This window comes from Cetorhinus maximus, chromosome 6, assembly GCF_964194155.1.
Source record: "Cetorhinus maximus chromosome 6, sCetMax3.hap1.1, whole genome shotgun sequence".
Taxonomy (NCBI): Eukaryota; Metazoa; Chordata; class Chondrichthyes; order Lamniformes; family Cetorhinidae; genus Cetorhinus; species Cetorhinus maximus.
Genome location: NC_135884.1, coordinates 112,331,766 through 112,356,732, shown reverse-complemented (window position 1 = coordinate 112,356,732; position 24,967 = coordinate 112,331,766). Strand labels below are relative to the sequence as shown.

The following is a 24,967-nucleotide window of genomic DNA, read 5'->3' as shown; positions in this document are numbered from 1 at the left end:
GGTCTTTATGCAATTAAGTAAACCTCCTCATATTCATAACAAAATAAAAACAGAATTACCTGGAAAAACTCAGCAAGTCTGGCAGCATCGGCGGAGAAGAAATCAGTCAACGTTTTGAGCCCTCATGGCCCTTCAGCAGAACTGAAGCATAGTTTCAACAAGGGAGAAATATAAATTGGTTTAAGGTGGGTGGGGGGGAAGAGACACATTGAGGGTGTGGTGTGAGCAGATAATCAAAAGATGTCAGAGACAAAAGGGTCAAAGAGGTGTTGAAGGTGGTGGTCTTTGTCTGAGAAAAGTGCTAATTAAGAATGCAAGACAGGATATTCAAAGTACAGCTCTAGTGGGGGTGGGGTGGAAAGACTAAAGGTTTTAGTTTTAGATTTAAAAATAAAGGAAATAGGTGGGGAAAGAAGAATCTATATAAATTATTGAAAAAAAAGGCGGGTGGGGGGGGAAAAGAAACGGGGTGGGGATGGGGGGAGGGGGGTTTAAGATCTAAAGTTGTTGAATTCAATATTCAGCCCAGAAGGCTGTAAAGTGCCTAGTCGGAAGATGAGGTGCTGTTCCTCCAGTTTGCGTTGGGCTTCACTGGAACAATGCAGCAAGCCAAGGACAGACATGTGGGCAAGAGAACAGGGTGGAGTGTTAAAATGGCAAGCGACAGGGAGGTTTGGGTCTTTCTTGCGGACAGACCGCAGGTGTTCTGCAAAACGGTCGCCCAGTTTGCGTTTGGTCTCTCCAATGTAGAGGAGACCGCATTGGGAGCAACGAATGCAGTAGACTAAGTTAGGGGAAATGCAAGTGAAATGCTGCTTCACTTGAAAGGAGTGTTTGGGCCCTTGGACGGTGAGGAGAGAGGAAGTGAAGGGGCAGGTGTTGCATCTTCTGCGTGGGCATGGGGAGGTGCCATAAGTGGGGGTTGAGGAGTAGGGGGTGATGGAGGAGTGGACCAGGGTGTCCCGGAGGGAACGATCCCTACGGAATGCCGTCAAGGGGGGTGAAGGGAAGATGTGTTTGGTGGTGGCATCATGCTGGAGTTGGTGGAAATGGCGGAGGATGATCCTTTGAATGCGGAGGCTGGTGGGGTGATAAGTGAGGACAAGGGGGACCCTATCATGTTTCTGGGAAGGAGGAGAAGGCGTGAGGGAGGATGCGCGGGATATGGGCCGGACACGGTTGAGGGCCCTGTCAACTCCTCATATTCATACTTGATACAATGCAATGAAGCAAAAAAAAAATGAATACTTGATCTGGCTACCAAGAGAAGATAAACAAAAAAGCAAAGCCTATACACATCTGTTGTTGTTTGCATCCTTCCATCAAGAAGAGATGATGGACGCGTAGCAGACAGTACATTTAGATGGGGTGCCTTCATTTGGTACACCTTTGCTGATGGCTGTGAAGGCCAGTTGAGAGGCAGGTTCTGTCACAAGTGCCATACCCAAAGCTGCCAATTGATGTTGTGGGTTGTTGTTTTAGCCACTGGTTATTGTGGCAGTGCACACCAGCCCACAGGAGGTATCGCCATTTCCCTCTTTCGCCAGCTGGTGACTCCCAGGTGCGATAGTTGATCTTCAGGATCTTCATGTCGTGCTTGCAAACATCCTTGAACACCTGGGCACCTCACCGATCATCTGGCTCTGGCTACCTCACTGTACAGAAGGTCCTTGGGCATTTGTCCATCCTGCAGGTGTGGCCGATCGACTGATGCCGCCTCTGTTTGATTAGTGCCAACCGTTATTGGGAGCTCTGCCTCTGAGAGGACTGTTGCATTTGTGATTTTGTCCTGCTAGGATATACCCATAATGCACTGCAGATGGAAATGATTGAGCTTCTTTCCCTGGTAGCTGTTAGTCACCCATGTTTCCCAGCCTTACAGCAGGGTGCTGTATGTATTCATATTCATATCACAACAGCTCAAAAATTAGCTTGTATCCTTAGAACAACAAGAGGAATCCACTTTCCTTTGATCTTTTTACAGATGTATAATTTGTGAGAGTGGGATTAGGTGTAATAGAGGAATGTGTTGTAAGTGGACACAATAGAGGATCTTTATCCTCCATCTGTCACCTTCATGAAGACAAAATTTCATCATCCCCAGCAAACATTTGCAGTCTGTGCTACTTTATATGTGCTTAATAATATTTTTGCATAGACTCATTGTGTACTTCATGGGCAGGATCTTTAGGTCAGCGAGCATGGGGCGGGGCCCACTCACCGACACGTAAAATGATGCGGGATTATGTCTGGCAGAACTTCCGACATCACCCCATTTCCATTTTCAGGTTGGCGGGGGCGCAGCTGAATCAGCTGTGTGCCCCCCGACCGGTCAATAGCCTATTGAGACCATTTAAAAAGTACTTAAAATAATTAATGGACCTGCCCATCCAACCTTAAGGTTAGTGGGCAGGCCGGGAGCCCTGGCGGGCTTCAGAAAAAGCATGAAACCTTATCCACGGGTGGGAAGATGTTTCATGAGGGTTTTAAAATATTTAATAAAGGTTTCACTAAAAGTGATGGATATGTCCTAACTCGTGACAGTGTCACATGAGGGGACATGTCAGGGAAATTTTGTTTTTGTTTCTTTAACATTTTTAAATTTGGAGCCGATCTCCCTGAGGCAGCACTTAGCTTCAGGGAGATCAGTGCGGTCTTTCGTGCGCATGCATGAAAGAGCGCTCTCTCGGCTGAAGTACTCCTCCCCACCCGCACAGGGAGTGCATAGCTCTTCCTGGCGGACATCATGCTCGGCGGGCCTTAATTGGCCCACAATGGGGGGAAAATTCTTCCCCATGTTACATGAATTTATAGCACAGAAACAAGCCATTTGGCCCAACTGATCTATGGCAGTGGTTATGCTCCATATAAGCTCCTCCCACCCCTCTTTATCTAACCTTATCAGTATTTTCTTTTATTCTTTTTCCCCCTCATGCTTATCTAGCTTCTCCTTAAATGCATCAATAAATTATCTCAAAAGCTCCTTGAATTAGCACACTCCATTCTTACCACACTTTGGGTAAAGAGGTTCCTCCTGAATTTCCTACTGGATTTATGAGTAACTATCTTATATTTGAGTCTTCTAGTTTTGATCTTTTGGAAACACTGGGCTGGATTTTATGCTTCCCCACTGGCTGGTTTGAAGGCGAGGGTGTAGCTTGCCGGGGTTTAATCACTGGCGGGAAACATACACGCCAAGCAGCCGGGCGGTCCGGTTTTCCTGCGCGGGCTGGTGATGGACGGGAATGCCCCAACTTAACAGACTCCCTGGGCCCATAGGAGGGCTCCACAAGGTGCTACACCTCAAGGTTCACCATCTCCCATGGCTGCTCCCACTCCCATCTCCAGGGCCTGGTGAGGCCACCAAACACAAGGGCAGAGTCGTCCCTGCCCATTGGTGTTGGGTGTGTTTGGTGGCATGAGCCGACAATACGGTGAGAAGGCCAAATATCGGTTTCATGATGTCGTGAAACCAGTTTGCAATCGTCCACTACGCCCGCCGATGGTGGGCCATGTTTCCTGTCATCGGATGTCGGGAACCTCATTGTAACACATCAGCATGCCATTATAAGCCCAGTGTGTCAGAATCATCTCCCCACCACTGGATCCTCCACCTATGTCAATGTGCAATCATGCCGACGTGTTTCATAAAAGCGTATAAAAGGCATGCACTTGGTGGGCTGCACTTTGAGAGGAATTCGGAGCTGAGTACACAGTAATGTTGTGGAGCGCTCGCCCAGGTTGCCTGTTGGACTTCAAGGTTGAGGCGCGTTGCGGTGGGGGGTAGGCTGGCCATGGTGCAGTCACTGGTGGAGGCGCTCACAGCCCCTTGCAGTGTCATCATCCCGGTTTGGACCAGTCTCCCCCATGGTTCAAGCTAACAGCGCAGCCTTGCAGCGCGGGTTAGGAAAATGCCTGCGCCTGAGCTGAGAGCACAGGATGCAGTCCAATGGGCGAAGATGCCGCCAATCGGTTAGATGGAGTGGGGTGGAGGAAGGTGGGGTTTCGGGCAGCCATACAGCACACTAAACTCTAACCATCCAAGTGGAGGCGCTTTCAGACTTAACCAAGAGAGGTTCTTAGTACACTCATGCTAACCCTTGCATGTATCTCTGGTCCTGCAGGAGGAGTACATTAGGATCATGGAGCCTGGTGTACCAGCTGTAAACCTCATGCCTTACAGAGAGTGAAGACGACTGAGAAGAGAGTGACTGAGACATCTGACTATGCAGAGGAAGGAACAGCACCCTCTGGAAGAAGGAGCGCCTGGGGCTCCCGCACAAGCTGCTGAAGGGCCACAGCGAGGCATCTATAGACGCTGCCTTTCATTCCTGCAGATGACCGAGAACCAGTGTTGCCAAAGACTGAACGTCATGGGAACTGGTCGGTCACATCTGACAGCTACTGCAGCATTTAGCACCATGGGGACACTCACCGCCAGTGGCCATGAAAATGACCGTGGTGCTCAATTTCTATGCCAGTGGCTCCTTTTAGGGTACCACAGGTGACCTCTGGGATATCACAAGCCTCCACCCACAAATGCATCCATGAGGCCACAGATGCCAGCCTTTGCGAGGGCACACAACTTTGTGCATTTCACCCGGGACCAGGACAGACAGGATGCAAGAGCGATTGTATTTGCCCAGATCTCGGGTTTCCCACAGGTGCAGGGTGCCATCGATTGCACTCATGTGGTGCACCTTAAAGGTGCTGAGAGCACACAGAGAGAATGATGAAAAATTGTGATGCTTGCCCACAACATTCTGGCAGCAACGACAAGCACCATCAAGGTGCAAGCATTAGTAATGTGTCCAGTGAGTGAGAGGTCGGACCATCGCTTTGGTCTGAAGGCTGCACAAAGCACAGGGAAGAGGCCCTGGACTGAGACATCTGTCTTTATCTCGTTTCACATCTGAGTGACACAAACGCTGCTCATCAGAACAATCAGCCATAGGCAGGGAGACATTCTAGGGAGTTTATTCACAATAGTCAACAATGTGTACAAGTGATTAACACCTGTGCCCAGGCTGTGCAACTACGATCTTCTTAACTCTGCTAATCCTGCCGCTACGTCTTGGTGCTCCCCGGACATCCACAGCGAAGGCGGAGGCAGCCTGCTGACTGCAACGCCCTGTCTATCACAGACGGACGTCCTCTGGAGGGCCCCGAGCTGCTTTCAGGAACCTGCTGTGTGGCAGTGGCACCCTCCCCGGCCTTGGAGCTAGAGCTGCTGAGGTCACAGGAAGATGGGATTCGGATGGGCCAGACATTCCCGGAGTCATCTGGGTGGATGGCCCCGGGGTGTGCGCCTGCTTATCCTCCTCCCTGTGGGTGCCCAAGGACTCTGGCTGACTCCTTGAGGAGAAGGGGTAGCTGGAGTGAGATTGAGCTGCCCTGCACTCCTCTCGCATACACACTGTTGCAGGCCAACTGTTGTCAGTGATGGAGCTGAGCCCACGCAACAGTGCAGGACTATGTCCTGGACCAATGTCTCCATGGAGGCCACCATCCTACCAGTGTTGACCTCGGTGCATTGGCATGCCGGCGGTATCACCTCAGCCTGAAGGTGGACAGACTCTTCCATCGTGCCTTGCAATCTGAGGAGTGCAGTGGACATCCCTTCCTGATGTTCCCGAGCTTGCCTTTGCAGTTCCAGCAACTGTGACACGACCGAGTCCAGAGGCTCATCATCTGACTCGGTCTCAGAAAATTTCTGGCCTCCAGCAGTCCTCCGAGTGCCGCATACATGGGAAGTCCCTGCCGCTGCCTGCTGTGGATCAGACAGTGCGATGTGCTGTCTTGTGATCCTGAGGCCACTATAAAGCTAGGTCCCACCAAGGTGTGTGTCTCTGCGCTGGTGGAGAGTGTGGGCAAACGCTGTGATGGGACTTCAAGGAGGGTGCCTCCAGATTTCTCTTCAGTGGTTTCTTTGGGGCTTGATTGGAGGCCCTGGGTTGTGTACTCCGTCGGCTGTTTGGCAGATATGCCTGCGGAAGCAAAGAGAGATAATTAGTGCATGGCAGTGGCCTGTGAAAGGTATGGCTGTCTGATGGGTGTTGCACTGCTGGATCCTCACTTGGCAGATCAGCGCCGACCTCACTGTCAGCACAGGAACAGTCCAGATCCTCGCTGGCCAGCTGGATGGCTCTGTTTTCAAAGTCCATGAGGACCTCAATTTCAGGTGTTCCTCCACTGGTCTGTGACCTCTCCCTGTTGTGTGCCAGCTTGTCCTGTATGAATAGAGATGGGGAAAGTGTAAGCAGGATGCCTGCCAGGCCAGATGATCATGTCTGTCATGCATTGGTGGTGAGTGGTCCCATGGACGGGATGAGGACAATGAATGTGTGTGTGAGACAGTGAATGGTGATGTCCATTGAACTGGCAGTGAGTGAGATCCCTGTGGATGTGTGATGGGTTTGTGAGTGTGAGAGTTGAGAGCGATGAGAAGAGTGACTTACCCTGGTAGAATGGAGGAGATCATTCATCCTCTTTGGGCACTGGGTGGCTGTCCTCTTTTGAAGGGCGTTGGTGCTGACCACCACTGCTACTACCTCCCAAGCTGGATTCGTGAGGTTGCTGCCCATCCTGCGGCCAGAGCAGGGGTAGAGGACATCACGGTGGGCCTCCACTGCATCCAAAAGGCGCTTGAGGGACACTCGTTGAACCTGGGGGCTGTAGTCTTCTTGCTTTTCGGGGCCATGTCTTCTTTGCAGCAGTTGTGGGCTGGAAGCACTGAAAGATGTGCGCGTGGCTGAACTTTAAATATGGCGCCCAGAGTAATGAAGTGACGAGGTGATGGCGTGGCAGGCGAATGAGAACCCGCCAACCATGGAACGGTGTGAAAAGCCACCATTGCGGCTGGAAGGTAAACTATTTTACCTGCTCGCTACCTCACTTAGTGCAAATCTGAGACGATTCTGCCCAAGGTCACGATTCAGCACAACTGTTTTCCTCAAGCCTTCTCGGGGGAGGCAGTGGCGTAGTGATAATGTCACTGGACCAATAATCCAGAGCCCCTGGACTGATCGGGTGTGAATTTGCGCAAGATGACATCGGGCGAGCGTCCTAACGTCATTGTGCACTCGTGCGATATTTCACCCGGCAAAAGTCAGATGTGCCCCCGCCGACAATTAACAGGGCAATTAAGCCCATTAACTGCGCAAATTTCTGCGATTTTTAAATTTTATTTCTGTCGCCCTTCTAACCTTACAGTTGGAGGAAGGGCGAATTGGTCAGGCAGCCTTTACATGAAACTTCACCCAAGGGCAGGATGAGGTTTCCATTATGAAATAAAGTAAAAATCTGTGGGCAGCACTTTTATCATCTATGTTTTCAGATGCCTGATTGTGATGCTCGGACATATACTGTGGCTACAAGAGAAGTCAGAGGCGGGAATTCTATGGCAAGTAACTTACCTCCTGATTTCCCAAAGCCTGTCTGCCATCTACAAGGCACAAATCAGGAATGTGATGGAATACTCCCCACTTGCCTGGATGAGTGCAGCTCCCACAACACTCAAGAAGCTTGACACCGTCCAGGGCAAAGCAGCCCACATGATTGGCATCTCATCCACCATGCACCCCATCCACCACCTTAAAAATTGACTCAATCCACCACTGATGAACATTGGCAGCAGGGTATTGCATCTACAAGATGTCCAACTCACCGAGGCTCCTTTGACAGTACATTTCTTATTCACGTCCTCTATCACCTAGAAGGACAAGCAGCAGATGCATGGGAACACCATCACCTGACTTGGAAGTATACAGCCGTTCCTTCACTGTCACTGGGTCAAAATTTTGGAACTCCCTAACAGCACTGTGAGTGTACCTACACCAACCTGGACTGTAGCAGTTGAAGGCGACGGCTCACCTCCACCTTCTCAAGGGCAATTAGGAATGGCCCAGCCTGCAACGCCCACATCCCGTAAATGAATTTAAAAAAAGGACCAGCAGTGTACACCCCTCCCGGTGGCGCTGTAGTACGCAAGAGCTGGTGGTCTCTGATTGGCCGGCGACTCTCTAAGGTAGGACTCCTTGTTCCTGAGGGGTAAAGTCTCAAGTCAATTAATGAGTAATTGGCTGTTAAATGGTTGCATTTAAATAGTTAGCCATTCTTACGCTGGGTGGGCTCCCGTGACTTTTTAATTGGGGAACCGGGGTTGGGGGGATGTGCAAGGACCATGGCAGCCCATAAAATCCAGTCCACTTTCTCCACATTTACCCTATCAAACCTGCATTATCTTAAAGCTGTCTATCAGGTCACCCCTCAGCTTTCTCCTTCGGAGAGGAAAAAAACCCAGTTTCTCATGCTAGTTATAATCTCTCAGTTCTGGTATCATTCTTGTGAGTCTCCTTTGTATCTTCTCCAATGCCTCCGTATTCCGTGTATATTATGGAGACCAGACCTGTACACAGTGCTCCAATTGTGATCTATCCGAGGTTCTATACAAGTTTAGTGTAACTTCCCTTTGTTTCCTACAATAAACGGGGAATAAATATTTTAATAGTCTTTCTTGTCGCCTGCCTTTGAGTTTTAATTTGGCAAAGTTTCATTATGCAGACCATGAGTTTGTAGTTGTTTGCATGTTTGAGTTTGGAAAATGATTACTTGTCACCAAATTCTGTTTTCAACTTTGGTCGTTGGTTTAAAGTAACTCGGAATGAACTGGACCAACAGTGGTTCAGGACCAACCTGAGTCATCTATGTCAAGAAGATGCAATCTGACCATAATAAGCAGATCTCAGCCATGGCAGAGTTGGTTAATATTTGACTGTGGGTGGATTTTTATTTTTTTTTTGCAGTTTTTCAACCAATCCTCACATAATTTCAATGCGTAGCCAGGAAAAATGACTTAAACTGCTGTTATGCTGCTTCTCAGGTTTCTACCAGTTTTCTGCTGAAGCTACAATGAGAGATCAGGCGAATCCTTGTTGCAATTCTACTTCAACGTCTCTCAGCTGGTGGGTTTGGGGAGGAGGCTTATGAAGAAATAAATTTGGGGTTTCTGTTTGAAACTGATCCCAGTTAAATTTGCAGTTATGCACGCGTTAGGTGACATAGGGTTGGGTTTTATTATGAAGCCCATTATTGAGATGGTGTTCCCCGATAAAATAGCCTGCCAAGATCTACTTTGTACACTCACATGAAGAGTGACCACTTTGCTAAAGTCTTATCAAATTGTATTGCTGCGTGAGTTAACGCTTTGGGGAGAGGAGAATACCTAAGGAGAGAAGGCAGATATGTAATTGTGAAAAATAGGTTTCATTTTAGAAATAATAGTCTGCTTTGATTCCTTGTTCTATGCACAATATGACATATATTACAGCTGGCTGATGCTTACAACATTTTTTCCTTTTACAGGCAATGGGTTAAATGTGATGTCTTTGCTCATATGTTGTTGTCATTCAGTGAAAAAGGATTAGAAAAACAAGTAAGTATACTAATATGTACACATGCACTCTGAGAAATCTATGTTTGAGGGCTGTTACCCTAGCACTTAGATCCCAACAGATTCAAGAAAACTTGTTTTTGTTCCTTTCAGTTTATGCACTGTGGCGCTGCAATAAAACATGTGGGGTTAAAGCTAGCCAAGCATCAGAAGTAATGTTCTTCTCTAGTACTAACACAAGCAACAAAGATACCAATTTTGTAGAAAATGCCTATTGTAAACACTTCACCAGTGCTCATGGTCATTCTTTTATTCTTGGCCTTTTTCTCTTAACAAGAAAAGGTGTCCACTGTTTCACTGTGAAATTACTGTACTTTACAGCAAATATCAGAACACCTATGAGGAATTAAAAATCCATACTTTTTACAAAATCTATGAAGCACTACAGTTATTGTAAAGTTTTGAACCCGAATGAAAACAATTTTGTACAAGTACAGCTCCAATTCTGCTTATTGCTCGAACTCTCCTTTTGAATCCTTCCACCTTGCTACATCTTATCTGCAAGCCTCCTCTAGAACTGTTCTCCTCAATCACACCTTCGGTCACCCTTTCTGATGACATGTCCTTACGGCTAGTTTTCTTAACCTCTAATCCGTTGGTGAATCCCCATTTGAAAGTGCTACTTAAGTGCAAGTTTTTGGGAAACTACTCTCCTGTGATTCAAGATGTTCAACAAAAAGGAAAAACAATTGGAGGGGAAAAAACCCCACAGTTGTACTCATCATTTTCTGCAATGGTTGCTTTTTTCTTCCAGTATCGTTCAGTCTGCCTTCCTTCCTTGAAGTATTACGTTGGATGTGCCTTTTTGATATTCCTTTGCATATTTCTGATCCACATGCTCGTTATACCACTGTAAGTACTGCATTTGTGAATTTAATCACTTTTAAATCTAAAAACATTTGTAACCTTACTTCACCTCCAACCAATTATGTTTTTCTCATTAGGAATAGTCTACTGGGAATATCGTTTGGAACTGCTGCAATTATTCTTCTGATAACTCTCTTCATTTGTTTTGCTGGTCATCTAAAGGTGAGTTAAATACAAATATTGTGGCCAAGAAAATTTGTTTATTTCTTATCTAAATTTCAGGCTGCTATATTCCGCATTCCTGATTATTTGTAACTTTGATTTAAAACCTTTCAACACTTAATGCACAGAACTGATGCATAGTCAATTCTTTATATCTGCTACACATAGAAATTATGATACGGAGAAAAGTTACCTGGACCAAGTAACCTGTTTCACTGTTCTCCCTCTACAGGAACAAATAGTTCTAATTACATTTATCCATGTTATTCACATTTTGCTTCATCCGCTTTCTTTTTAACCATTTATCTAGTCTAATCTAATCTAATCTAATTGACGATTGACGCAGTTTCTGCCTCAGCCACTCATGTTGGAAGAGAATTCTACAACCGTTCAATTTTCTGTGTAAAGAAGTTTCTCCTGTTTTCTTTTTTAAATTTCTTACGTTTAATTTTGTCTCAATGCTCCCTTGTTCTTGACCCCTCAACTACTGCAGAGTCTGCTGCTATCTATCTTGTCATATATATTCATAATCTTAAATACGTCTATTATATTGTCCTGTAATCTGTGTTTTGACAAAATAAGACCTAATTTTTCAAGTCCCTTTGTATTTTCTAATACTAGACAGCATCCAAGTGATTCTGCATTGCACTTTCTCTAACTGCTGAATATTCTTTCTATAGTGTGGAGCCCAATACTACACACAGTAAGATACCTCAGATTCTATGTAGGCTTATCATTACCCCTTTACCTTTACTTTTATATTTTACATTTGTGATAAAACCGAGAATTCCATTTGTGTTTTTTACGGCCTTGGGTTAAAGAACTTGATAGATCCACAATGATACCATCAGCACAGCTGCCTAATTTTCTTAAAGACTGGAATACCATTTTGACCCATTTTACCATTGCACTATAGATGCCAGCATTTCCTCAAATTTGATCCTGTAGAAACAAATATTCCTAAATGTGATAGTTAAACATTTAAACGTTAGAAATACAATGAAATTAACTCACCATTGATTTTTGAATTTTCATTTGGCTCATGGTGAAAACTTTGCATTAGAAATTTCAAAAATGTGACAAAGTTTCAACATGCCTTCCTTTTTTGCTCCACACACAGCACTGGGTGAACAGCTCAACTTCAAACTTGTTCACTGCCATCTCTGAAACTGTTACAAAGAACCCAATAGTACGGCTACCATTGACATTTGTCGTCATAACTGTTGTATTAGTCATTTCAGTTTTCAACTTGGTGAGTACTTATAATATAACCATGATAAGTATATTCAGATGTGAATATTTTCTAAATTATATGTGAACTAAATTAAGGATAGTGCATAATTGCTTCACTGTTTGAGTGATATAAATTTGTAACTCAAAAGTCCTATAGATTGCAATTTTTCCAAATGTCAGTAATGACACCTGAAGCAGTAGCACCATGTGTAGTCCATATAGATGGAGTTTGCTTGTTTCTGACGTAGCTATGACAAAGATGCAACCACATTTAACAAATTGATGGCCAATTTCAGAATTTAGAGTGAATGGTTGAAGGTCAAGTAACCACGTCAAAATAAATTTTTGGGGAGTGGTGAGGATGGGGGTTTGGGGGCGGGGTGGGTGGGGTGGTGGTTGTGGGGGAGTGGCTGCGGACAATGGTAAAACATCAACACCCATCTGAGTGGTAATGCCTGTGGTTTATGAAGTTGGCAGTGAGTTTCCTACAGCTGGTATTAAAAGTGAAGTAAGGAAAGAGGGAATGGAAATGGGTCACATTAATGGTGAGTGGTGATTTTGGCATATTACCATGTTCGGTCAGCAGTTTGACAGACCCATAACTTACAAATGTTGTAAATATTCTTCTGTTTACACTTATTTTCCTCCTGGTATTTGAGATATAAATTCTGATTGGAGGATGTCCTGTTACAAACTCATTTTGTTCTCAGGATGTGGATGATGTCAGCGACTCTGCTGATGTTGACGCTAATTGCCTTTCCCTAGTTGCTCTGAAAAAGTGGGGTGGTGGGGCTTACTTGAACAGCTGAGCCTTTGCAATGGTAACATTTGTACAATAGTATTAGCTATTCCTAGGATTTTGACCCAATGAAGATGAAGGAATGTCAGTATATATCCAAGACACGATGTTGTGTGACTTGGAGGTGATGGTGCTCATACTATGGAGCTCAGACCAGTTACCAATTAATATCTGCATAAAAATAACACCTGTTGGAAAGTGTGTTTATTCATATGCCAAGTATGCCAATTGGAATTTCTACCCATTCATGGCCATCTCTCTTTTTGTATTCTCCTGGACAATGCACGCTGGGTCATTGATTGCAAGCCAGTTTATGCAGGGTACAAAGGTAAAGCTGGAGGTGAATCTTCTGATGCAATCTTATTTTTGAAACTTAAAATTTGTATGTTTAGTTTGACAGTTAGGCTTTAAATAAACGTCCAAGCCTTTCGGGCATTAATGTATTCCATGGAACCTTGTGCCTCACGTATAAAGGTTAAATTAATATTCTCAATAATTTAAGTAGATCTTAGGCTGCAGATAATAATCGATCTTGATGCTCAGATTTAAGATATATCCATGAATGAGGCAACAATATTAAGAACAGCTTTTTCCAATCTGCTAAGTCCAGATAATTGAAACAGAAGAGACAGTTATGGGCCAAATTGCCTTCGCTCAGCAGTGGCCAATGGGCCACAACTTACACACCTCAGGTTTAAATTTTATTTCTTACCATATTTCAGGAGTGCACAGTATCAGTGAAAACTATATGCAATACTGAACATTACTGATTTCTTTCTAGCACTCCATAACAAATGCCATTCAAACAGTGCACAATAAGACTAATACCACAATGGATGAGAATTACTGCCTTGCTGTGAGTAGAGATAAATGTTACTTCCTCATCTTTCTTGCAAATAAAACTTGTCTTGGCTAAAAGCGTTTATTAAATGATGATGGTAATAGCTCTAAAGCACCTTTTGTGCTTCTCAGTAAAGTAGTGATTGCATTAAATATTAAATATGATGTGTAACATTCCCTGGTGTAAAATGGATGATTATAGCAGTAAGCAGAAAGGGAAAAAAGATTGACGTAGGTTAGATTTTCTTTTAATGAAAACAAGCTCTCTCTCAGCTTTGCATCTGGGAGGTCAAGGTCAAGTGCAATCTTCAGATGAAGCAGCCATAGAATAATTGATCCAGCCTGTCAGGATGTAACTCAGCTGCCATTTTAAAGTTACATTTTCTGTCCTTATTTACATACTCTCATTATAAATTATTATGTTTATGTTTAGAATGGAAACTCTTTATGTGAACTTGTCACACCGTAATTACATCCTACTGCCAGTGTTGAAACATCGCCTCTACTGAGTGTAGGATGTCATTTCCATGTGAAAAGCCATTACAGGCAGCACATGTGGATGTAGGAATTTATGGTGGAAAATGTTGACAGGAAGTATACAGTTGCAAGATTTTTAATATATTAATAGCCGATCCCCTGGCATCTCCTTGAAGACGGTACTCAAAATTTAATTTTGAAATTTTGTACAGCTAGGAGTGAAGAAGAATGGGTGTTTTTGGTAGAACTATATGATGACCTTCAGACAGCCACTTCTTACAAATACAAAGTTTATAGATTGTTATGTTTTGGGACTGTCCTTTTAGTTCAGGATAAAATACAGGAATGAAGGGTGTCATGTGACCTGTCCTGAACTCTGCCCAACAACAAGCTTGGATGGGTTGGCTATTAAAGGTTAAATGGTGGCCCAGGTTGTTTTACTGGGAAGAAGGTGTGAATGTTCATATCTGTAAACAATGACCAGAGGAGTGTGATAACGCTAGTTAGACTTTAGTCTCCAAGTCTCACAGGGAAGTGTTAGGAATTGTCAGATTGTATAGATGGTTATACTTTAAGCTGTATATTTAATTCCAAGATGAAATGGAGTTGAGAGTCTAGAGCTCAGCTACTTAGCATTTCTATCTGGATGGAAGACCGATCAGATTCCTATTGCCATGGAGATAGGCTTTGAGAGGGGATGAGTCCATAGCAAATCATTACAGTATTGGCTTACAGATTTCTTAAGATATCCTTGAACCTCATAGGCAGGTCAGTCTGCAAGAATCTGGGAAAGAGCAGAGAAATAGAGGCAGCCAGTGTCTATTGCTCACCATGCAGAATGTGAGTGGGAGCTCATGCTCAGGTTGAAGTGACCAAGTTCATGAGGATTTACAGGAGGCTGGAAGATTTGCCTAGCTTTGGCTAGAGGGAGGGGTCTCCAGGGTAACCCTCACTGTGAAAGACAATTCAGGGATTAGACGTTATCCAGCTGGAAAAGGAGGTGAGCCATCAGGAGCTGAGAATAGTTTTGGACTGGTTCCTGGAGATTGGAGTGTCCACTTAAGGGACAGAGTAAGTATAACTGTGGAGGGGGATTTTCGATCATTTTTAAAAAGTTAAGCGGGATATTTTCTGTAGTTTAAAGCATAATTTGCCTGCTGAATAGTGTTTAGATAATGTTGCTTTCAGTTTGTTTATTACAGTAAAAGTCTTAAAATTTGAAATCTTGTATGATGTTTTCAGTCAGTCACTGGAATTGAAGTATCTTGAAAAGCTATCGGTCTGTACATGAATTTTAACACACCATAAGAAAGCATAGCTCAGTAAAGATGGCATGCTCAGAAGATGATGCCACTGAGGTGGTGAGACCAGTGCATTCTATATCTTACACTTGCAGATTTTAAAACAACCTCACATGATCAGTTGGTTTCATTGTTTACTCCTGGCTCATCCTCAGTGTGGATTTGATTTGCAACTGGTGGGTTGTTCAATGATGGGATGAGATTTCCTCTGCAGCAGCAGCTCTTCAATGGTTGCAATTGTCATTTAAAGGGAAGAAAGCTTTCGTCCATACTTGTAAATTCAGAGCTTCAGAAGGGCGCCATCATCTTATCATACCGCTGTCCAGCTGCTCCTTCAAAAGCACCAATGCAGGGGAACTCGGGCAGGATTATGTGGCAACAAAGCCATGACAGAAGAGTTGTTCTGTTATTTTGCATATTGTTATTTACTGTGAGAAGGTTGGATCTGTTCCTTGCATTGCAGATGCTGAAATGGGTTGCTTGCACATAGTAAAGCTGAATTGATGTTGGAAGGACGCCCTTATCTTAGAAAGACTTAAAATCACCATTTGGCAACTGAAGATGTGCATGTTTAAACCCTGTGGTGGAGAAATTAATGGAAAGCATCATTAGGGATGTGATTAATTGTTTAGAACACTCATGCTTATTGGGGAATACCCAACATTGGTTCAGACAAACCTGATGCAGTATTTTGAAGAAATCACTAGAGTGGTTGATCCTGGAGTTCTGATAATCATCAGTTACATGGATTTTCAAATAAGCTTTTCATAAAGTGGAGTCGTGTGCTAAATTTAAGTCACGTGATGTGAAATTAGTCTTTGCTAGTAACACAAAGCTGGTTTGTGAAGTTGATGGAAAAGGAAATCACCCACATTATAGGCCGGAATATTCCAGACCTCTGCAGCAGGACCGGCGAGCCATTGAAACCTCCATTCACATCGGCGGCACCGGAAGATCCCACCGGTGTGAGGGGCTGGAAAATTCCGGCCATAACCTGGGATGCTGATTCACTGCAAGCCCTCTTATTTTACCAGTGAAGACAAGTTTCATGCCCATAGTATTAAAATTGTAGTGTGAGATGAATCATAAACTGGCTACTGTGCTGTAGGCAAAGGATGGCTTTAAATGCAGTTACTTCCCAATGTGATGCAGTTGCTGGTTGGTTTCCTCAAGGTTCAGTGCTGTTCACCCTCTGCTTAAGTGTTTTAATAATCTGGAGCCGGGCCTAAATGGCCCGTTATTAAATTCACTTTATGATATATTATAAATTAAAGTCATGACTTTTGAAAGAAACAGAATATAACAGGATTTGGATAGATTAAACGTGAGCCCAAGACCAGCAAATGTTTTTAAATGTAGCTAAATAAGCAGCTGCATGTGAGGGTGCAGAATTCAGATAGAGGGTATACATGAATGGGTACAGGTTAAAGGTAATATAAATGGAGAGAGTCCTGAGAGTGATCACTCATCACGCCCCAAAGCTTCGAGTTGGTTGTATTGCATTGTACAGATTGTTCAATGTAAGATTAAGGCTATAATAATAGGGCTGTATGAGGCTTTGTTAAGATCTCGTTTGGGGTTTTATGTACCTTTTTGATCCTTGATGCCCTACTCTCCCCCCACCCCCCAACCTCAAGAAGGACATTGTCCAGAAATTGTATACTTAAGACTATCAAGGATGATCCCTATCCTGAGTGCACTGAGTAATGGAGGAAGACTTTGTGCTGTGTGTTTGAATTTGATGAAGTAGCATAGACTTAGGGGATCTGATTCAGACATTTAAGGGTATCTACAGCATATTCATGGATGGATTGCTTGAGGCAATGGGTTTGGGTAGAACTAGGAGCTATCATATACATTGACTAGGCAGGTAGTGAGACTGGATGTTGGAGCTGTCTCTCAGGACAGTGGCACTCTTACCTTTCCTCCCCATAACTGTGCGAGTGGTCAATTACTGATTGTTGATATCAACAGGAGTAGTAGAGAACAGATGCATAACAACCTAGGCAATCCATTATTGGCTAGTTGAAATTAATTTCATTTAACGCATTATCCAAAATATTGATTAATCATGTAATAAGAAGTTAACAGAACATTGTTTATATTCTAATTCTTTTTAAATTTGTTTTTGGCAGTATTACGTATGCTGTTGTATCCTGGGACTCATCACTTGCTCAACCTTCCTCAGAGTTAGCTTTGAGTTGAAAGCATTCCTATTAATTGTTGCCTGTGTGATTTATAACATCATTCTCTTAAAGACCCATGCTCCTTTGTTTGATGCCTACAAGAATTTTCTGTACAACAGGTATGATTTTGCTAACAGGAAATGTTAATCCTCTGATAATGTTCATGTGCTGTGTCACTGTAACTGACTCCTTGGGCAGAATTTTGCCCTTGTCGGACAGGCTCGGTGGGGGCAGTTGGGATCGGGGGATTGAGGCCGGACTACGATTTCATGCTGGTGGGCCAATTAAGGCCCGCCCAGTGTGCAATGTGAGTGGCAGTGCTCAGCGCTGCCTGTGCGGGCAGGAGAGGAGGGCGAGCGGGGAACTTTGCACATGTGCGCGAGTGAGCGCTTGAAAATCTCCGAGGCACGGAGCTGCCTCAGGGAGATGAAGAGTTTTAAAAATTACAAATAAAGATTTTAAAAATGTAATAAAACATGTGACTCTGCCACATGAGTAGGGACATGTTATAAATTAAATTTAAAACATTTTATTTTTATTCGATGTTGGAAACCTCATCCCAACGGTGGATGAGGTTTCCAAAAAAATGCAAAGGCCGCTTGGCCTTTTCGCCCGCCCGCCAACCATAAGGTGGGTCAGGCAGCGAAAAATTTAAGTTATCTTTTTAATGGCCTTAATAGGCCTTTAAATTGTCGGCGGGCGCGCTGCCGATTCCCGCACACGCCCACCAACCGAAATATCATGTGACTGTGCGTTGACGTTGGGACGCTCGCCCCATGACATCGTGTGTCATTTTACGCTCGAGCAGGTCGGGCCCGTGCCCGCCGCCGAGGTAAAAATTCTGCCCCTTGAAAATTTTGCTTTCCCCATTGCTACTTCTGTCCACAGACAGCCAGGCCATCAACCGGTAACAGGACCCCAGATTGGGCAACAAGATTGATCGGCACCCATGTGCAGAGATCTTTTTAAAATTTGTTCAGCGCATAAACAAAAAATTGAAAAAAAATGCCTAGGCCAAAGGAGAGGATAAAATCCTCCAGTAACATTATATTGTCTTCTGCTTTCTTCTACTTTTAGCTTTAGCCTCTGTTTGCCATTCCCTAGTCACATAGGTAACTTCCTGTGTGAAAGCTTCTGTTTCATGCTTTTTTAGATGTTACTTGTGTCCGGTGTGAAGCATGTATAGAATGGACTTATTTGGTGCATCTTTGGGTTAAACGTCATAACTATGGGAACTATATAACTGCATAGTGTGGACCATTAGAAGCAGCTTGTAAATAATTAGTTTCAGTTGCCCCATTGAGAAATATATCTGTTAAACTTGGTTGCAAAATTTTTATTTTTACAATTCATTTTTATTCTTATTTTTCAATATTCATTGCTGTCTGAGTGTTGCACTACCATGCACTAATACTTGGCTAAAGTGGTGGATAGTCCAATGGTTCTTTATAAATGAAATTCGGGAGGTTAGTGCCAGGAGCTGACTCCCCTTTAATCAAAAAATAAAGTTTCTCTCCCCATAGGGAGGCCCTTGGTTCTTGTCCTGTGCCTTTCCCCAGTTAAATTATCAAAGATTTGGACTATTCTGTGTAGGGAGCAGCAGGTGCAAAGTTTGTATTTCCAGAGTATTATTTATCCCATTCTCCACATTCTGCTGCTCACAGTATACAATTAATTTCTAAAATCAACTTATTCAATAGCTCATGTGATAAAGATGGAGGCTTTGGGCAGAACTTTCTGTGCCCGCTGGCATTGGGTGTGTTCAGCAGCGTGAGCGGACAATATGGCGAGAAAGCCAAATATCGGTTTCATGACGTCGTGAAACCAGTTTACAATCGTCCACTCTACCCGTCAATGGCAGGCCTTTTTTTCCACTGTCAGATGTCAGGAACCTCATTGCATATCATTAAAAGGCCAGCCCACCGAAATCATTCCCCCAGGTTGGATCATCTGCCCATGTCGGCAGGAAAACACACTGGTGCAGAACATGTGTTGACAAGTGTGACATGCAGAAGTTGGGACTTACCACCAGGGCCTTGCTCACATCGTGGACATCGGAGGAGCAGAAGATGCTGGAGACCGACAGCAACGGAACCCTGGAGGAACGTCTATGGCATGCTGGGTGAATACTCATGGACCTGGCTCTGCTTCGAAGCAGCTCACGGAAGGTGGAAAGTCACCGTTGAGGGTCTGCTCACAAAAGTTGATCGTCAAGGGGGTGGAAAGGAAGGTCCAGCTGAGTTTGGGAGAGGAAGATGTACTAGAGGGTGGTGGAGCAATGTCCAGGATCGACAGGGAGAAGAAGAGGTGTCGGGAGTGGTGAGGTTGGGAGGGGGGAACGCAGGTGTCGGGGGGTGGGGGTTGTGGTTGGAAGAAGAGAGGGACTACGGGGGGAGGAAGGGGTAATTGGGAGAAGCCTGCAACTGGGGAGGTGGGTGTTAGGGGTAGGAAGGTGTAAGGGAAGGAGTTCGGGGGGAGAGTGCGGAGAGGGAAAGGAGTCCGGAGGCTGAAGGAAGAAATAAGGGTGTCTGAGGGAGTCAGGAAGGAGGAGACTAAGTGGGGGGATAGTCTGGGGGGGGGAGGGGAGTGGGGGAAGGAGTTCCAAGGGGGGAAGAGGGGGGATATCCAGGTGAAAATGCAAGGGAGGGGTCTGATGAGCACATGACTGCCTCCTGGGGAGCGAACTGAGAGTGGGCATGGTTCGAGGGAATGGTGAGAATGACTGAAGGCAGAGTGAGGCAGTAGTGTGGGAGGGTGAGGGTGTAACAGGATCAGTAGAAGGGGTGGCGAGGGTGGTTGGTGGGGACTCAGAGCCAGGCACGGACCCTGGGGGTGGGAAGGAGGAGGTGGGGCATGTTAATGTGGATTGGGGATGGGATTTTCAAGAAGGGAGGGAACGTGCACGTTTACCTGGACATCCCCGAAAGAAAAGGGTTGTGGCTGGTAGGTCATGGAGGAGAGGCGGAAGGTGATGCCAGGGGTGTTGACAGTGATGGGGGAAAGGAAATAGCTGACTGGGGGAGGGCCGACTCAGTCGGGGGAGGGGAAAGGACGGGGGAGCACAGGAAAAAACATAGCAGGACCTTGCCAAATCAAAAATGAAATGAGAGTCGTGTTGGATGGGCACAGGTGCTGCATGGGAGTGTGATCAGTAGGTGGGCGGAGACGCAGGTCAACTCAGATGGACAACTGAAAGCGAACCCTAGCAGGCAGCATTGAAAATGCTCAGGACAGTGAGATGAGTGTGACACAGGAAGGATCCGCGCATGTGGGAGAGCACGAGGCTCCAAAAGGCCCTGCCATACACACACTTCTCCCTCCAGAATCACTCATAGGCCAGCTGTGTGCAGCTGGACTGCTGGGGAGGGGGGGTTGGTACGCAGTGGGAGGACTCACGAAGCCTGTCAATGAAGTTGAAAAGCAACATTACACATTATTCAGTGAAAGTGCATATATTTCCAGATTGACAAAGTTACAAAATGTGTTCACCCATGCAACCAATGTGATCAGAATTTCTTAACTTTTGAACTTTTGACTTCTAGGTGCTGCCTTGACATCTGCAGCAGGGGTGGAGCCAGCCTGTGCAATGGTTGGCCCTGTTGCCTCTGATAACTTTGGCATGGATCCTCTGGAGAGTCAAGGCCTTGGGGGCCTTGGCTTGCTTTGGTTGTCCTCCTGTGGGCCAGCTGCTCCCTCTGCGGTGACAGAGGGTGAGGTTGAGGGGGGTCACAGGCAAAGGGGACTCAAAGGGAGAGGACAACCTCTGAGATTCCTGAGTGGATGTCCCAGGGGTGTCCAGCTGCCACTCCTTGTCTTTTTGGGTGCCTGAGGGCCCCAGTCTGACTCTTTGAGGGAATGATGTGCCTGGGGGGACGTTGACATGCCCCGTTTCCCTCTCGTGTTGCCACTGCAGGAAAGCAATGGAGTGCAAGTCTGCACGTATCTCCGTGTTCTGCTGGACCAGAGTCTCCATGGCATTCGCCATGCTCCCCATGGAGACCTCCATATGTGCACATGTGGGCAATACTTCATCAGTGAGCAGGCGGACGCACTCCTCCGACTCGTGCCACTCTGTTGAGGGCTTCTAACAGCTCTGTGTGATGTTCCCCTGCCTTCAGCTGACTCTCCAGGATGAGTTGGAAGGTGGAATCCAGAGGCTCGTCATCTGAGTCGGACCTCACAAGTGCCTTTTCCCCAGCAGTCTTCCGAGTGCCGGGGAGCTTGGCTGAACCGGCTTCCTCCAGCTGCGGACATGTGTCTGTGCGGTGACCCCCAGATTGTGAACCCGAGCCTGCTCTAGATCTAGGTCCCACTGAGGTGTGTGCCTATGCATTGGTGGAGAGTGTGGGTAAGCGCTGTGACAGGTCTTCCAGGCTGCTTATTTCCAGTTCTTCAATGGATGAGGTGTCCTCTTAGCTGGAGGTTAGGACGTGGATGGAGCTGAGGGACTGGCTGGCTGAGGGTGTCGGTCACTTGGCAGAGCTCCCTGTGAACCAAAGTAGAGATAATTAGTGCATGGCAGCAGAGTCAAAAGCAGGAGAGAGAGCACTCACAGTTATGTTGAGGTAGGGATGATGTGGTGCAGGATCCTCACGAGGGTGTTCGCCGCCGACCTCACTGTCAGCATGTCCACATCCTCATCAGTCAGCGCGATGGCACAGTCCTCAAAGTGAGTGAGGGGCCTAATGTGGGCCGCTCCACCCCCGCCCTGCGACCTCTCCCTGCTGTTGTGAGCCAGCTTCTCCTGCATGAAAACAGATGGAGAGAGTGTGAGCAGGACACATGGCACTGTGTGGAATGTTTGTGTAGAGAGCGGAGCCATGGATGGGATGAGGAAGCCAGCTCAAGGGGGTATGAGTCTGATGGAGATGTGAGGGTGTGTGTGAGGGTTAGTGGTGTTGTCCCTTGAGGTGTGAATCCCTGTGATGTGAGTGCGTGAGTTGAGAGTGATGAGAAGAGTGACTTACCCTGGCAGAACAGATGAGACCATTCATCCTTTTTCGGCACTGGGTGACTGTCCTCTTTTGCAGGGCGTTAGCGCTGACCACCGCTGCCACTGTCTCCCATGCTGGATTAGTGATATTGCTGCCCTCCTCCAGCCAGAGCAGGGGTAGAGGACATCACGGCGAGCCTCCACTGCATCCAAAAGACTCTCGAGGGATGTCATTAAACCGGGGGCTGCAGTCACAGAATCACACAGTGCAGAAGAGGCCCTTCGGCCCATCGAGTCTGCACCGACACGTGAAGCGGTGAGGTGATGGCATGGAGGGCGAATGAGAGCCTGCCCGCCATCGAAACAGCGTGTTTCCAGGAAATGCATGATTAATGAGGCGGGATTGGGACGATACGGCATGAAAAGCAGCCATTACAGCTGGCGGGAAAAATGTTCTTTTATCTGCCCACTACCACACTTAGTGCAAACCTGGGATGATCCCACCCTTTGTTGTGCCACTGTGCTCTTTGGGAATCAGGAATCAAATAAAATCACTATCCTGCCAAATTAAACTGCCAGTGCATTTTAGTCTGAAGGAGGCCTGCGGAGATACCTGTATTTGTGTGCCCGTCCAACTGTCAGTGGTGAAAATATTTGTTTCCTGTGCACTTGTGAAATAGGATTAGTTGCACAACTCACATTGTACAAATGATGTAAAACTTATTCTGTAAAAGTGTGCAATATCATTTTGCTTGTGTTTATTGTATGATGGTGATACCTTTATCAAATAGTCATAGAAGTATCTTTATCATTCCTGAATTTAAAACATAATATTTCATTTAATTAGCAACAACTCATTTTGTACTTTTAATTTTTCAGCAGTGGCAGCCCAACTCCTGTGAAAAACCCCAAGATTATGGGTAGCTTTTACCTCCTCCTATTTGGATTCACTCTACTGTTTTTAGCAAAACAGGTATAACAAAATTGCAGTGCTGAAATATGTAACGTTTTCCTCCAATTAAATCAATGGCTGGCAAAAACAGCTTATATTTAATTTGCAGAATGAATATTGCTGTCGACTAGACTTTCTATGGAAGAATAAATTTAAAAAAGAGAGGGAAGAAATCGAGACGATGGAGAACCTCAATCGCTTGTTATTGGAAAACGTGTTGCCAAGACATGTTGCTGAACACTTCATTGGTGAAAATAAAAAGAATGAGGTATGGATTACTTGTACCCATCCAATATTTGCCAGTGCCAGATTAATCATTGCCCAAACAGTTTTTTATACCCAGTCCTACTGCATGAAGATCAAAATGATGAACAACATATGTGAGGGAGTGTTTAGTTGTTGGCAGTAATACTTTGCTGAAGAAATCATCCAACTGCATACTTACAGTTCAACTAAGGATTAGTTATCTCTAGAACAAGTATCTCTCCGGTGATAGCAAGTGCCAGATTATTCTTTCACGTGCATATAAGTGTTGATCTCTGTAACTGAAATACCTTCTGTTCCTATGGAGATTATACTATCGTATCCGGCAAGATAGCGTAAGCACTTGTATCAAAGTGGTACCATCTTGGGAGTGAAGAAGACAGGATCCATCTGAACTATTAACCTGATAATCTATAGCAGATATTAACAGGCCTGCCACATAATTCCAGCATTTAGAACTGAGTTTCACTTTTACAATTTTTATTTAGAATCTCTACTGCTTTGATCGTGATGCATGTGGATAGCACAGAGTGGGGAGGAGGTACATCACAAAAGATTATAAGAAACAGGAGCAGGAGTAGGCCATTCAGCCCATCAAGCCTGCTCCACCATTCAATAAGACCATTGCTGATCTCATTGTGGCTTTGACTGCATTTTCCAGCCTGCTCCCCATAATCCTTGACTCCCTTGTTGATCGAAAATCCACCTAACTCAGCCTTGAATGTATTCAGTGACCCAGCCTCCACTGTTCACTGGGGAAGAGAATTCCAAACACTAATGACCCGCTGAGAGAAGAAAATCCTCCTCATTCTTGATTCCCCCATGTGAGGAAACATCCTCTCAGCATCTACTCTTTCAAGTCTCCTCAGAATCTTATATGTTTCAATAAGATCACCTCTCATTCTTCTAAACTCCAATGAGTTTAGGCCCAACCTACTCAACCTTTCCTCGTAAGACAACCCCTTGAACCTAGGAATCAGCTTAGTGAACCATCTCTGAACTGCTTCCAATGCAAGTATATCCCTTCTTAAGTAAGGAGACCAAAACTGTTCACAGTCCTCTTGGTGCAGTCTCACCAATGCCCTGTAGTTCAGAGATGGTTCACTAGGCTGATTTCCTTACTTTCATGCTCCATTCTCCTTGCAACAAAACTCAACATTTCATTTGCCTTTTTAATTACTTGCTATACCGACATGCTAACATTTTGCGATTTATGTACAAGGATGCCCAGATCCCTCTGTAGCTTTCTGCAGTCTCTCTCCATTTAAATAATATTCTGCTTTTCTATGATCATTCTTGCCTAGAGGATCCTTTACTCTGAGGTCATTAATTAATCATGTCTCATTACACATTACCAGATCTAAAGTAGCCTGTTCTCTGTTTGGTTTCAGAATGTATTGTTCCAAGTACTGTCCCTAATACACTCTATGAACTCATCCACAGGCTACTTTTGCCAATTTGATTCGTCCAATCCATATGAAGATTAAAATCTGCCACAATTA

At 45.2% G+C, this 24,967-nt stretch overlaps 1 protein-coding gene across 1 annotated transcript in view; it reads left to right on the top strand.

Moving 5' to 3' along the window:
- Positions 1–24,967, top strand: part of adcy7 (adenylate cyclase 7) — a 165,141-nt gene that overhangs the window by 127,982 nt on the left and 12,192 nt on the right. Inside the window, exons 14-21 of the mRNA XM_078544302.1 lie at positions 9,364–9,433; positions 10,206–10,303; positions 10,396–10,480; positions 11,601–11,732; positions 13,294–13,368; positions 17,266–17,435; positions 23,129–23,222; positions 23,311–23,469. Of these exons, the coding sequence (XP_078400428.1) occupies positions 9,364–9,433; positions 10,206–10,303; positions 10,396–10,480; positions 11,601–11,732; positions 13,294–13,368; positions 17,266–17,435; positions 23,129–23,222; positions 23,311–23,469 (883 nt within the window). The remainder of the gene's footprint in view (positions 1–9,363; positions 9,434–10,205; positions 10,304–10,395; positions 10,481–11,600; positions 11,733–13,293; positions 13,369–17,265; positions 17,436–23,128; positions 23,223–23,310; positions 23,470–24,967) is intronic.